Here is a 16421-nt window from a genome sequence, read left to right as displayed (position 1 = left end):
GCATTTAAAAATCATTAAATTTGGATGATCCAAAGGAAAGAAGATATATGTAGATGATTTCAAAGAAGATTTTGTGTCAAAAGCATGTGCACTTCCCTTGATTTACCACTTGGTGATTTAATTTAGAAAGCAACCCAATTCTATTTTGTCTTGGTCGTACAAGTTAAAGTTAGCAATTTCCAATGAAAAACCCAAATTACCGGAAACTACTCTAATTAACTTTGTTTTTTTTTTTGTTTGCAACTTCTTTAATTATCTCAAATTGCACGGTATCAACCAATTAGGTGTACCAATGAAGTCTTAACATTGGTAATTCAGTATACTTAACATATTAACAAGTATACATTCATGATTTTTTAATTGTTGCTTTCTTTCATTTGGTTTATTTAATTGACACTTTTGACTACTTTTTAGATATAGTCGGTTTATTTTTCAATTTCATTTTCTTACCTTTTATTGTGGGAATTTTTCCAAGCACTACATATATAATCTACAACTTCCAATTCATATTAGTTGACCTACTAGTACTACGATTTATTTAATTAATTAATTTTTCAGGTTATATAATTAAAATATATTATCTTGTGATGAATAATATGGTCGGTGATTTACTTCGTCCAACTTTGAAAGAGGGGAAAAAGTTCAACTAATATCACACAATCAAACCCACACACTTACAAGTTAATAATAGTACTAGTGCTCCCTCCTATCCTTTTGTAAATCATGTTGGTTTGATTGGATTATTTTACCATTTTACGCGATAATTGTAAAAAAAATTAATATTTCCAAATGAGTCAAACATTAAAAAATAATAATAATAAATAAATAAATAAAATAAAATAAAAAAATAATTGTTTTGCTGAAAAGGTAAAAAAAAAAATAATAATTGTAGACGAAACTAATAAGATTTTGTATGAGTTTTTTATTTCTTAAATGTATCTTCAAATGAGACAATAAAAATTGAAAGAGTATATAACATTGCACCTGCCTAAATGTCTAATAATTTTTCTTTTTATATAACTTCTAATTTATTTAAAGTGATGTAAGAAAACTTAAATAAAAATATTTAAAAAAAAATAAAATTGGCAAGCCTTATTATTATTATTATATTTTTTTATTAATAAAATAAAATTCTTAGAATGAGAAAAAGAAGACGAGAGATGTGGGGTAGCCATAAAATAAATAATAAAAAGAAAGAAAGAAAAAGGATAGCCATAAAAAAAATTTAAAAAAAGAAAAAGAAAAGAAATATACAAGGATATTTGATAATTATAGAGTTGTAAAGATGTAATAGGGTTAGTAAATTATTGAAAAATCCAAAAATTTGATTTGATATTTGATTCAAGTTTTCTAGGTACTCGGTTTGAAATCCATTTTATATATTAAAAGGCGTTCCTAAAGAAATTAGGTGTCACGTGGCGCTCTCCTCATTTAATCCGATTTTCACTCCATGGTTCTTACAAGATTTGTACCCACAACCACAAGTTTAAATTCAAACGTGTTAGCCACTAAGCTATTACCACATTACATGTCATTCAATAAAAAATTAGATATTAATAAAGATTTTTGTCATGGAAATAATGCAGTAACTCGAGGCATCGCCCGAACCTAACACTAGTTGAATATTAAAAGCAATAAATTTTATACGGAAACCCGTAAATAAATTTTTTAAAGTGTTACTCCCTCCGTCCCCTTTTGATAGTCCCTTATGGGCATTTTTCACGGGAATTAATAAACACAAATAAGAATAGTAAAAATATATTGAAAAAGTAAATTGACATTGGGTATGCAAAAAAGTAGAGAGAGAAAGTAATAAAAGTACATGGGAAAACAAAATTTACATGGGAAATTTACATTTGCACAAATATTGTTGCAAATTGAAGGGAGTTTTGGTAAAAAATTGATATTAATGGTTGTTGGAAAAAACAAATGGGGTGAACATTTTGGGACTAAAATTTGCCCATAAGGGACTATCAAAAGGGGACGGAGAGAGTATTTGATTTTATTTGGTGTATAAGTAATAAGTGTATTTGAAACAAATTTCGTGTATTCCCTACCTTATAAAAAGTGGAAGAATACTCTTATGAATAGTGCATGGACATTTATATCCCTAAAAATGTTCTTTTACTTATTTACCCCTACTGAATTCAAAAGCCTTAAAATTGTCTCTTGAATCATCAAAAATGATTAATTATTTGTGTTTATTTCAATATTCAAAGCATTTTTTAGACTCTCCATTTTTTAAAAAATATATAATTACATGATGACTTGTTTAATTTATTTAATTCGTCTCATCAACAAGTACTTAAAAATTACTATGCGAATAGATATAATAAAATATCATGCAAATATGCATAAGACATAAAGACCACCGATAATAATTCTCCTTAAAAGACTAGCTATCTGCGCGCATCGCGCGCGTTAGAATCCCTAGTAATATTAAATGTTGGAAAACATTAGAGCGAAAACTATTTACTCCATATGTTCTATGATAAATGCACATATTTTCAACATGTAGTCCAAAGGTATAAGTACGCTCAACTTTGTTCAGATCGGCCCATGCATCTGACCCGCTTATCAAGGGCTATTAAAACTTATTGGTGCCTTTAAAGTTAGCTCAAGTTGGCTTCCTATCCAAAGCTCAATTATATCGATCTCTTTTTCTTGGGTAATAACGCGCGGAGAATTACACAGGTTTTTTTGGTCGGATGTACTCCCTCCGTTTTTAAATACTACCTCCGTTTCACATAATCTGCAACAAACTCCCTTTCACATTCCCCAAGACAAAATTTCTTAAGCAAAGATTAGTAAAATAAAAACATGTGATTAATTGGATGAGAGAGAAAGTAAACACCACCAGCACCCACCCTCTCACCACCACTAAGATCTGAAACCCCACCACACCACCACCCAAAACCCACCTGACCAAATCGCACCACCACCAATTAGTTCACACCACCACCCAAAACCCACCCAACCAATCGCACCACCACCTAGTAACTCGCACCACCGCCCAAAATCCACCCAACCAACCCAACCAGCCACCAATCAACTAGCACGGTCGCACCACAACCCAACAAAACCACCCAACCAACCTGACGAGCCACCAATCAACTCGCACCACAACCCAACAAACCCACCCAACCAACCCGACCAGCCAATGAACCCACCAAACCAACCAACCTGACCACTACTAATTTAGATCTAAAACCACAATTTACCACCATCCAATTTCGATTTTGAAAAGGGGCTAATTTTGAATAGGGGAAAAGAGGCGGCGGCGGCGAACTTGCAAGGTGAAATATTCGGTGGTGCGGTGGAAAAGAGAGAAGATAGATGAGAAAGAACAGAGAGAAGAGATGGTGTGGTGGTGGTGCGGTGGAATGGTCAGTGGTGTGGTGGATCTGGGTGGTGGTGGTGCGTTGGCTGTGCGAGAAGAGAGTGAAGAGAGATAAAGGTTGCTGCTGGTGGTGGTTTACAGGGAGGAGAGAGAAAAAATGGTGATGGTGGTGATGGATATGGTTGTGAGGGAGGAGAGAGAATGTGGGTTAGGGTTTTATTAATGGGTAAATTAATTTGGGTTAAAGAGTTAATATGTTGTTTATTAAAGTTAAGTGCAATTTAGTAAGGGTATGGTGGTAATTTTACACAGAAAAATTTACTAAAAGAGGAAACTTTTTTTTTGTTGCACATAATATGAAGCTTCCCTAAATGGAAATTGTTGCAGATAATGCGAAACGGAGGTAGTACTTGCTCCATTTCTCCATACGCGGAGTTTTAGGAAAAATTGGAGAAAATAATAAAATATTGAGGTAGTGGGATTGGTGGAAGAGTAAAAAATTATAAAAGGCCAAAGTAGTGGAGAAAATTGGAGGAGAGAGAATATATATTGGGACCACTAGGTGAGAGAAATTATTTAAATATTGTTAAAGCTTTCTAAATAAGGAAATGAAGCAAGTATTTAAAAACGGCCGCAAATAAAAAGTGGAGCAAGTATTTAAAAACGGAGGGAGTAATAAATTTCGAGTAAAAACTATTTACAACGATTTATGTTTGACAAGAAAGCAGAGCAAATTGTGACCGTATGGCCTCTGCTGGTGATGGTGAATTCGGAAATTGTGATGCATCAAGGAAAGGGGCAAAGTTTACTCATCTTTCTCTGGTGCTAGGACTGCTGATAGTTGTCTCAGTCCTCAGGAGCAATGTCAAAAGCCTTCAAACTCTGACCTTCTGCTTGAATATTAACTCCAAATCTGGTGATTCAAACATGAACATCAAGGACAACAGCATACACATGGTTCCTGCATAAATGAAGCCTATGAAGGTATGCCACTCAAGCAATTTTCAAAACTTTAACATGCGTCGAAGTTTTAATGCTTGGCTTTTTAAAACAAAAGCATAAGCCAGAACAAGATACAGAAACTCCACGAGTCTCAAGTTAATTCCCTAAAAATCCAATCAGTTTCCAGGTAGATAAATCATAAGTTGATTCATACCTGTGATGCTGCTGGTTTTGCCAGTTTGACAATGGTATGGAATTGAAAACTGCTTAGAAAGCAACTTTTTATAACCAGCCATGCCATCAATTTTCTGTCCGCAGAATTACAAGAGAATGTTACTAGCTGGTTTCAGGTTCATAAGTAAATACATAGCATACAAAAAAGTGAATAAACTAGCAACATAATGAAGTTGACAGAACAAGGAAAGGTGCACTATATGCACAGTTTTTTTAAAAAAAAAATTACCAATGATATTAATCTGTTAATATTTGACATCTGAAGAAGAATAAATAAGATCAATATCAGACATAGATAAGTCAAGAATAATATATGCGAAAGCAGGAATAGCAAGATACGACTATATGAGATGCTTAGCAATTTAACAATTTTAAGGCCAAATTGGCCACCCATTCATCCATTCACCTGATGTGAAGCATCCTAAAACTACTTGTTTAGACATTAGGTAGTGACAGATGACGAGTATAAGCAAACTAAAGTTAAGGAAAGCGATAGACGTTCTCACTTCTTGGGTAAAATGTGGGCTCTAACGTACATAGCAATTCGTACATGATTTATCAAAGCATATTTGCAAACCTATGAGTTAGAGGGGAAATGACAACACACCCAAGTATCAAGATTTAAGAAGGGACATCTATATTAAACTGTAAAATTGTATATCTTCAGAAATCAAGCATCACAGTTCACTCCTCCAGAAAGGCTACATATATGAGGTTTGTTTTCTCCACACCCTATTTCCTCAACAACTATTGCTGGAATTAGGTGCAGTTTGTAAAAGAGGAGAGGAAAAGAGGTGCTTAGATCAAGTATAGCCACATGAATCGCAAACTATTACCAGAACTATACAGCTAACAAGTTCAAAAATTAAGTTTTCTGTAGAGGGTAAAAATTCAAACTTTAAGACAACTGAGCTGGGTTTTCATCAACATATTAATATATTATAATCTCTGGTACTTAAAAACAGATACACGGCAGTTGCAGAAAAGGTTACCACGCATTTAAACCACCCCTATCAAATCAGTGGTATATATATCACCAACTGTGAGTGTATAACCAATTAGTAAGAGGCCACAGTGGAGCAATTGACTTCAAACAAAGTTTCTATTAATATAAACGTTGCAGGTTGATACTAGAGAGAGCAGGAAAAAGACATTGAGGATAGCAGACCACAATCCAGAAATAATAAGATGACAATACAATTATACAAATAGGGAACCAAAATTGCAAAGAAGAGAGACTGAACGCTATGTTTTGGGCATCAGAAAAATCGAGCAGCACAGTGCACAAAAAGTTCTCCAACTGGTATTGTTATCAGTACCAAAGACACATCTGACCTTGAAATTGATCAAATAAGACCAGGTAATAAGAATATCTAAGTAATCCTGTTCTTAAATGTCACAATAAAAAAGAACAGGAAGTATTCATCATCAAGATGAACTGAACAAGATATAATAGGTTGATTATTGAGACTGCTAGAAGCTACTAAATTTACTATGGCTGTTGTCTAGCTCCAAATATTAGTTTATGAGGTAAGACAGATTTTTTTGGACCACTGATTATAAAAAAGAACTTATGAAGAGGAATGCGTAGCAAAGAACTCCTTCAAGCTATAACTATTCCACTGGAAATAGTTTTTGTCCAGTTATATGCTAAGACAGTTAGCTGATGAATCTAGAAAAATACTTATTGGCTCAGGTATAGCATATAAGGTGAAAAGAGAGTATCACATATCATCAGACTTCCCTCAAAAATTATAAGGTTAATAGACTAAATACCGTCACAGAAATATACATATACATATATCTCTCCAATGAGCAACCTAATTTAACTATAAAGCCAATTATAGCACTTGAACACCATTACAGGCCTTACAGCAAATGCAACAAAGCTAAAATAATATAATTTGATGTCAAAAAATTCTATAGTATAAACTTCAAAAAGTCTTACAGTAGTATTAGGCATGCAGCCAAAAAGCATCCATCGCAAATAATGACCGGATGATGGTTAAGCATCCTTATAAGCACTAGAAACTTCCTCAATATCCATCTCAGCGTCATTTGCAAGCACATCATCATCTAAACCATCCAATGTACTCTCTTGCTCTAAGTTCACTTGGAGTCTCTCATCATCAGAATCACTCTTGAACAAGTTTTCATCCTCAATATCAGAAAATTCGTCGAAAGAGGCAGCCTTCTTCTTCTTCCCTCTATAACCAATCAGATTCATAACCTTTTCCTTCCAAAGAACCAAAGGGGATTTCTCAATCAACTCCGGCCCATTATATGCCTCATTCAAAAACACATGAAACCGCTTCCCTCTCTCTGAAACATAAAATATACCAAAATGCTTCAACAACAACCTCATCAACTTCTGTGGCATCACAAGCTCACGTCGAAAATGAGTTAAGTGGTCAGTAACCAACCGCTTCTCAAGTGTAAAACTAAGCAATTCATGCATAACCGCAACTGCTCGTTTATCAAATTCTTGTGATCCGGCTGCAAGCCCTCGAGCATCAGCATAAGGGGATAAATACTCCCTCTTCTGAAAATGCTCCAATGTCCCACCAAACCTAAACAACTTCTTAAAATTCGGCGGAAACTTCATTGGAAATGCCAATGAAAGCTTCCCTGGAGAATGCAAATTCAACTCATCCCCACTAAAATTCTTCCCTCTTTTCTCCAATTCAGTAATTGCCCACTCATTTTTCCAATTCACCAATTCCAAAAACTCATGATCAACACCACCATCATCTGCCTCTACCTTAACTAACCTAAAAAGATCAGGATAATTATGCACCCAATTGTTCCTAAAATCAAATGGCAACCCAAAATCCCTCCTAAAATGGGCAATCTTATCAACCCGAATTCGCTTATCAATCGACATCATCAAAATCCTAGTAACATACTCAGCTAATTTATCACTATGTGCTTCAATTTCTCTCTCTTCTTCCTCAAGCAAATCCTCAGCTTCTGGGGTCATTCCAACCCACAAAGTCCCTTTTCTATCTTTATACAAATCAAACAATTTCGGTGATTTTCGAAGAAAATCAGATAATTTATGGGGTTTAGGGAGGTTAATTTGACGGCGTTCTTGTTCAAGATATCGAATTGAAATTACATGTTCAGGTTCAGATTTGATTACCTCCATTAAATGGTGGATTTTGGAGAAAATTTTCCATCTTTCTGTGACAATTTCAAGGTCGTGAACTCGCTTCTTCTTGCTCCTGTCTTGTACTCTTTTGCTTGTTGTCATTTGACGATTTTGGTGGGTATTTGATGAATTGAGGATATTGTAAGATATTTCATGAAATTTTTTGTTGGGTTTGAGTTTTTGGATTAATTTCATTGACATTTTTTAATGAAAGTATGCAAAAATTTCCCCTTTTTTCTCTCTTTGAGAGGGTTTAAGGGTGCAGGGTTTTACAGTCTGGAGGAGGATGAAGATGTTGAGAACTTGAGAAGAACTGGGAGGAGCATCCAGTGTATAAGCCTAAATTGTAAATTAGGGGTAATTTTGTCATTTTAGCCAATAAAAAGAGTAGTTTGTCATTTTTAGCCGATAAAAAAGGGATAGTTTTGCCATTTCATATAATAAATGGAAAATTTTGTCCTTTGTAATTTTTATTGAGAACTTAATAAATTTGAATTTTTCTTCAATTTAATTACTACCTCCGTTTCATTTTTTGAAACTTTGGAATTTTTATATCTCACAAATTATACCCAAAGTTGCAAAAAATATGAAACAGAGGTAATATAAAAATATTAAAACACAGTAATCGTCAAAAATTGATTTTTTATTTAATTATAAAAAGTTAAAATACGGTAATTGTCAAAGGTTTTTTTAAAAAAAAAATTTGATTAACAAATAATTGCAAAAGTTTTTTACATTTAATTATAAATTATTAAAAAGAAAAACAGTTTTTATTGAATTTGAAGTTTCTTACTATGTATTGAATTTTTAATTGAACTATAGAAAAATGTTTTTTTATGGTTTACATCAAATTATGCTAAGACCCTATTCACTCCACCAGTCCACTCATATGGCCTTATTGAATAAGATCAATAAAATTATTTAATTAAAAAAATAAGTAAAGTTCAGCATAAATAAATTCAATTCAATAAAAATAAGTTAATATAAAAAACAAATCAAAAGTTATTGTTTTAACTTGGAAAAATAATTTAAGTTCGGCAAAATTAAGTTAAAAATAAAATTAAAAAAAAATAGCTTAGATAAATTTCATCCAAAAAACACTAAATTTTTACAAAAATTTATTAAAGGAAAATTTTGAAAAAAAAAAAAAAAAAACGTTTTCAATAAAATTAAGCTCTTTTTTTTTTTTTTTTAAATATTCAACCACCACATAACAGTTTTTGTTTCATACTTGTAGCATGTACCAAGCATTTTTGTTGCTTTTTTTTGGTAATTAAAAATATTAGTGATTGAAGCATAAATAGAAAATTGTTGAAATAAAAAAGTATTAGCGACTGCCAATTGCCAACTTTCATAGACGGCCATCATAAGAGAGGCACCATTGAACCATTGAATATTGAATACATAGCCACTATTTGTGGTTTGATCAAAAGAAATCTACATATATATAATTTAAACTTCTAGCTTCAAGATAGCTCACAAACTCTAGAATACACTGATAGATATCACATTGGATTGTCAATTACAGCACGGCTACATTTACGCGGTGCGTAATTTAAGTACACGAAACAAGCATACAATAGTATTACGTAGATGGGTGGGATTGCGCAAACCCCATCTTTAACAAACATCTCACTTCTTATTTATGCCACATGAAATGCTATCTATCACTATGTAGATTACTTCTCTTCAACCTTGAAATAGAAGGCCCCGAGCATGAAAAGAAATACAGACACCATTAATGGCAACAACAATGATACACTGCTGTAAGAAAATCTGAATGAGATACTTCGGTCCAGTAGAAAACTAGTTAAGCAAGCAAATTCTCACTCATGCATAGGGCAAGCGCAGTTCTCCTTGCCTAACTCAGATGCAAGACATGGAGGTTGGTTGCCACCATCTTTGTACCAAGTTGAACGTTTCTCAACTAGCTCGTCAAGGAAAGTATTGAGCTTATCTATTGTAACACTAGGCATCACAACCACATGAGCTATGCTTCCTTGGCAAGCCAGCTGCCAACGTCGGATAAAATCTTCATCGTGAGGACGCTCAAACACCACCGTGCTGCTTAGCTCATTGAGCATAGCACTAATTCCAGCATCTCTAAGCCGGTCTTTAAGGTAGTGGGCATTGCGAAGGCACTTTTGAACCTCTTTCTGGAAACCGCGATATCCTTTTCTGTTCAAGGTACACCATAGAAATAGAGGAGCATGGCCATTCCTGCTCCCCATGATTGTAGCATCCCTTGAAGCAAGATACTCCACGTTACTAGACAGAGTGTTGATGTGCTCCATCCTTGTTATCTGAACACCACAGGGCATTGGGCACCCTACAAATTTGTGGCCAGATACACTGACACTACCTATGGGCTTCTTGAATGTAACTTGAGGTGCCTGCATAGTGTAATACTGATGAGCAGTAGCACAAATTATGTAATAATAATAGCTCAAAAAATCAATAACTTGCACAATAGCTTGACACAACCTAGCATGTAAGACAATTAGACAGTTCTCCAAAATACTTTGTATTAATGTAGCTGCTTTTGAAAGGAATAAACTTGGGCTACAACTCAAAGTGTGATGGAAAATGAACAGTTCCAAGGACCACAAAGATCAACAATGCAACACCCTGGTACGGACATGAACCTAAAAAGATGGAGCCACCAGCTTTTACCAATTAGGCCAACATCTTTACCAAGCAGCCAGCCATATCATAACGAGAACCCAGACCCATGAGTACATGACTTTGGGTGTGTTATGTTTGCTCAACTGATTTTAGCTTATTTCAGACAAAATAAGTTAAATAAAAATTCAAACAAAATAGCTTCTAAGTTTAGACAAGTTCATATGTTCAGATCAAGTGTAAGGAAAAATGTTCAAATAGAACAAGAATAGAAATATAAGTTTAGAAAAGTAAGGGTGAATAGAATACATCCTACGTGTATATATGTCAAAGTAAGATGAAGAGAACACACCCTTATTTACTAATGCAACCAGTAGTTTCACCAACACTTTGTCAGCAGTAAAAGGGGAGAAAAAAAAACACCAAGACAATACATGGTTGACAGTACCATGTACCAAGTGCCTAAAAACTGAATTCATATGTCACCAGTTTTTTGTGAGGCGGAAAAATGTCTTTAAGATAGCTACTTTATTTTCTTTAACAAATGGTAAAAATAAAGATAACTACTTACTCGAGTAACAAATGGTAACATAAGACCAAACAAGGCTCCATCACAGTGGATATAGAACCGATTGTGGGGGAAGCCACATTCTTCAAGAGTCTGTATCACTAGATCAAGATCATCAACAGCTCCTTTTACAGTAGTTCCTGCAATAAAAGCATTAGATAAGACACAGAAAGGTGTCAAACATGTTAATTTTGTAATTTAAGGAAAAAAAAAATTTACTCAAAAGATATCAAAGTTTGTTTGTTTGTTTTTTTTTTTTTTTGGGTGGGTGTATGTAAAAAGTGTTTGATAAATATTTGATGGCTACGTTATGTATTAAAATGGCTAATACGGACATTGGAAAAATTATTCCTAGGAAAATTATCTAGAAATCTTGTTAAACGTTTACAAAAAGCTCCTACAAACATCTTTTTCAAACTTATCCTTTTGGGCTCAAACCTCTCTCCTAATTTTCTCTCAACCAAACTATCCTATAAAAGATTTGATATAATCAAACCTCTCTTCAATATCTATATTTGGCCCCATAAAATTTAGATAGACAAAAAAATTTATATAAAAAAATAATAATAATTTTCCAAAACTAACATGTTCAAACTTTGAGGAAAAGTAAAAGGATCTACCTATGTTGACATTGATGATGGCTGGTTTATCCTTGTTCTGGAGAAGCTTGGCTCTGAAATCATCACAATCAACTTCTCCGGATGATAACGTCTCAATCTTAACACAATCCATCCTATACATGCGTGCAGCTTTGAAGATTGAGTAGTGTGACTCTTTTGAGGCATATAAAATGCCATCAGGAAACACTTCTCTCCTGAAAATCCATAAACCAGCGGAGAATTAGAAGACCATGTCCACCCTGATGTTCCAAATAGATTAATGGACGTTAAGTATACTTACCCCACCAGGATGCCATGAAGGTTTCCTTCTGTCCCACAGTTTGTAATATATCCCCAGTACTGGTCCTTCTCAATCTCCCAAAGACGTGCAAACCAATCTAACACACCCACTTCAAATTGCCTGGAATGCACACCATAGTTGCTCTCGATAAATGGATCACCGAGGTTGTTTATTGAAAAATGTTGCAATTGACTCAAAGCGCCATAGTCAAAGTCCAAGTTGTAAGGATATCCTGCAACAAGGTGAAGCAGCCACATCACAACAGTGCATGCATACAATCAAAAGAAGCCCAACAATATAAATCAAGTATTTCAATGTCAGTATTGGAAGCAAGGGCAGGCTGGCCTGGGGGGCAAGGACACATACTATCCACCTCCATATAATTTTTTGTACTACAAAGTATTTAATCAGTAAATGCAGCCCAACACATATTAAAGAAAAGCCTTAAGACTTTGTTGTCGAGCCATAACCAGAATTCTCGGTTTCATATATCTCAGACCACAAATTCTTCAGGCACAATCATGCTTTCTCCTTGACAGATGAATAATGATAAGGATATCAAAAACATAATCATCTGGCATAGAATATGCTAAGAAGAAAACTCAGGAGAAAAAAAGTACATAAAAAAGGATAGACTATTAAGAAATGTTTTATTCTTTTGCAGCTAACAATTTACAATTATCTTCTGTTTCATACGAAGTACACAGCTTTTCTTTTATTATAGTTTGTTCATACTTCAGTCACTATTCTGTTTAACTTTTGTTCTCATTTTCAACTTTTTTTGTGGTTAGAATTTATATTGTGATTGTAACAAAAGTTTTAATTGTTTTAAAAGTATTTGCATCAAATCGAAGACTCGTGTTAGCCATCAATAAGGAGCGCAGAACATTGCAGCATATAGAAAAAGTACAACCTCAGTCGGTGTGCATGTAGGCCTGATATACAAAGGTAAAACCATAAGAGGAACAAAGATCCACTTAAAATCTCGGCTTTCTAATACTTCAAACATGTCAGCGTTTCCATCTTCAGAAAAACATGTCTTTCTAGAAAAGAAGATTACAAACAAACACGATTTCTGCCACTCTAAAAGTTAAGATGACATGAAATAGCCCTCCATAAGATTGATCAATTAATATGGTTGGTAGACCCTGATTTCAGGCTACCCAAAAGTTAAGAAAAAAAAAAGACATCCACAAAATACGTATACTCCATTTATGTGATCTCAAATGATACTAATGGCATTTATAGTCCAAGGTTCAACAGGCACGATGTAGAATATTTAGAGGACACAACATCTCCATCGTGATTGAGAAATCTAGCACAAAACAACCATGGAGTTGTGGATCATACTTCATAATTTACAGGAACCATACAATTTGGACAGCTCACTAGTTACTATTTCTCCAAATGTTCAATGATAAAGTGGTGGTCCCTATAAAATTACAAACTCAAACTAAATTTAATTTTTTTTAAAGTAAGAAAATGACTACCACTAATGGACCATACTTTTGCAGTAAATGGCTAAAAAAGAGAAAAGTGCAACAATTCCCCATGATTTCGATGATTTTGATCTTCAGAAGTCTAAAGAATCTTTCATTTTTAATAAGAAAAAGAGCCCTGTTTTGCAGAACTACATCAACATGCTGAACAACTTAGAAGCATGACACCAGAACTGAAATCATATGATCTTTTAGTTAGCAGCTTGGCACCCTCTGGTATCGATCCCTTTGACCTTTCCCAGATCACAAATTGTAAATTTATGTACCAAAGGATGTTTACAAAAGTTATTTCTTCCTATTATCTCATTATAACTTTATCAAGATCTTTTGATCAAAGAGGACAAAGACGGCAATAACCCCCTTCCCCCCCCCCCCCCCCCTCCCCCCTCCTTCCCCTCTTCCCCCAATTATTGAAAAACAAAAAAGAAAGAAAACAAAATATTAAATATTATTAATAAAAAACAAAAAAGAAACCATAAAGAGCAAATATCACCATATTCTACCATATAAGTGATATAACCACCCTTTTCAAGTGTGGCAAAGAATTAATTCTAGACTTTCTAGTATTAAGTCCAAAAGTGTTATTAGCTTTTCATATTGCAAATAGAACTATCAGCTGAAATTTCACCAAAAAAAAAAAAAAAAAAAAAAGGAAAAACAATTTGCTTTCTAAACTCACCATGACTGTGATGGCAGTCACAAAGAGCATTAACAGCAGTATAATTACTATAGTTGTAATTCATATGCTACAGAGAATACAGAAATTCATTACTTGAACAAACCACCTATCTGTCCAAACAATCATCACAAAGCTTTGTTTTTTGCTACAATAAAGACTATCTGATGCAAAAAATTCCCAAATTTCCCCTTAATCTGATGACTTAACTTCATACTCGTAGCTCTTTCAAAAATAAACTAAATTGACACTAATCGACTAATTCCATTAAGGTTCAAAGCTTAATGGGTATATCAAGTGCAAATTCATAATTAAACCGAAATCACTATGCAATGAGATGATTTAATATACAATTTACCTATATAAATAAACAGTAGTCATAATAAAAAATACAATAGTAACATATAAATCAAGAAAATTAACTGTATGGAGCTCAGAAAAACAAAATCTAAGTTACATATAAATAAAAAATCATCATTAATACATACAATAGAAACAAAATAATTAAAAAAAATTAACTAAATGGAGCTTCCAAAATGCTTGAAAAAACCAAATAAAACAAGAAAACAAAGGAAATGATGATTACCCAAATGATGTTTAGTCCTCTCAAGCAAACTTTGCCTGTATCTAGCCAAAACTCCAGCCATATACGCCTCTTTATCGCCAGTAACCCCGTCATTATCCTCGGGTTCGGTAATATCAAAGCAAGACGAGTGAATATTCCGACCCAAAACAATCTCTCTCTCACCATTTTCACCAGTCTTCATCTTCTTCACCGCCCCATTTTCGCCATTACAAACAACGGGCGGAATCGGCTCTAAAACCACCGCCATCGGATCTAAATCCTCTCGGTTCAACAGATCAACATCATTGTTCAATTCTTGGGGCAATGTTGCTAGTCCCGCCATTTTTGGGTCAAAATTTGGGATTTTCAAAACCCTAATTTGTCGATTGAACCTGAAATTAGGTCTGAAAGTTTCAACAAATTGAAGTCAGATTAAGATCATCAAAATCAATCACAATAATTAATTAAAATTAACAAATTGGTGATTTTTAAATTATTAATTGATTGATTAAGATTGTGGGAGTAAATGATGACCTGCGAAAATTGGGGAAAAGTTGATCCGAAATGCCAGGAAAGAGAAAGAAGAGAGAGATTTCTGGAAATGTTTGGATCTAAAGAACGAGGTGAAGATGAAGAATAGCGTGGAGTTGTGTATATATAGTGTGCGAGTACGAGTATCCGAGTATAACTGGTATCCCACTGTCTTATAGGAGTTGCGTAAGTTACTTGTCCTTGTTGCATTTATCAATTGCAATTTGCTGCATAAGTTACTACTCGCTACCCCGATAGGCCATTTAAAAGGGTGCGTATTAAGTAGAGGTGTAAGAAAATGACTCGATTTGATCTAATTTGAAAGTGGTCTGATTTTGATTGGCATAGGTATAATAATTTAGCATGATTTCGGGTAAAGCTAGATCCGACTGAATGACCCAATCACCCAAATTGACACCTCTAGCACTGAGATTATTATATACCCGATGTTTGTAGAGTTTTCAACTGGATCTAGTGTGGGTTTTGGATCGGCTACGAACGGCTTGGGCTGCATCATAATCGGATAATGTCGGGTTGTTTTTTTAGTTGGGCCAATATGGATCTATTCGAGTCACTCTGATATTGGGTCATTCTAATTTTAGACCATTCTAAGTTTCTAACAAGGTATACAGCTATGGATGGAATTCTAAGCAAGGTAATGTTTACTACAATCACTTATACTACCTCCACTAATTATTATCTGCAATTTTAGGGTATTATTTATGAGATATAAAATATTCTAAAATTGCAAATACCCCCTCCATTTTTAAATAGTTGCTCCACTTTTTATTTGCAGCCGTTTTTAAATACTTATTCCATTTCCTTATTTAGAAAGTTATTACACTATTTAATTCATTTCTTTCAACTAGTGGACCCACCATAAATTATATTCTATTAATAAATCTTGCTAACGAACGCCCTAGGGCGTTAAATTATCATTGAAATATTTCCTAAAATGGTATTAATTTGCTGGGAATTTATGCCAAAATCATGCGTCGATTGATATAATTAATGTTCATTTTAATCTAATTTTTCTACTTTAGCTATCTTATCCAACGCCCTTGGGGCATTCATTAGTTTTTGCCTTTATTAATTTCATATTCTCTTTCCTCCAATCTCAACTATTTTTGCTTTTTATATTTTTTTTTATTCTTCCACCTACCCCACTACCTTTATATTTTATTATTTTCTCCAAGTGTTTTTTAAACTCCACGCATAGAGAAATAGAGCAAATATTTAAAAATGAAGGGAGTTATAATTAGCAGAAGTAGTATTTCATTATTACCATGTAGTATTGGGTGTAGCTATTAGGAGTTTCACCTAGGTCATGACTTTGATTCGTAACTGTTCTTGGGGATAAAGATTCTCTTATCCTCTCCACTAGGGATGTCAG

The 16421-nt window shown here is 34.0% G+C and overlaps 2 protein-coding genes across 2 annotated transcripts; both read right to left on the bottom strand.

The window, feature by feature from the left end:
• Positions 1-3972: 3972 nt before the first annotated feature.
• On the bottom strand, positions 3973-7954 carry LOC145614988 (protein WHAT'S THIS FACTOR 1 homolog, chloroplastic-like). The gene is made up of 3 exons (XM_081670072.1): positions 6465-7954; positions 4497-4590; positions 3973-4301 (listed from the first exon to the last, which is right to left on the bottom strand). Exon 1 carries the CDS (start codon positions 7866-7868, stop codon positions 6522-6524), a length of 1347 nt encoding a protein of 448 aa, XP_081526198.1. The 5' UTR covers positions 7869-7954; the 3' UTR covers positions 3973-4301; positions 4497-4590; positions 6465-6521.
• Positions 7955-9088: 1134 nt separating this feature from the next.
• LOC145613176 (serine decarboxylase-like) lies at positions 9089-15189 on the bottom strand. The gene is made up of 6 exons (XM_081668240.1): positions 15032-15189; positions 14519-14901; positions 11758-11989; positions 11478-11671; positions 10861-10997; positions 9089-10060 (listed from the first exon to the last, which is right to left on the bottom strand). The coding sequence occupies exons 2-6, from the start codon at positions 14838-14840 to the stop codon at positions 9494-9496; spliced, it is 1452 nt and encodes a 483-aa protein (XP_081524366.1). The 5' UTR covers positions 14841-14901; positions 15032-15189; the 3' UTR covers positions 9089-9493.
• Positions 15190-16421: the final 1232 nt, after the last annotated feature.

Source organism: Chenopodium album, chromosome 25 (genome assembly GCF_948465745.1).
Source record: "Chenopodium album chromosome 25, dcCheAlbu1.1, whole genome shotgun sequence".
NCBI lineage: Eukaryota > Viridiplantae > Streptophyta > Magnoliopsida > Caryophyllales > Amaranthaceae > Chenopodium > Chenopodium album.
The sequence above is the reverse complement of the archived record's forward strand: the minus strand, read 5'-3'. Positions and strand labels throughout refer to the sequence as shown.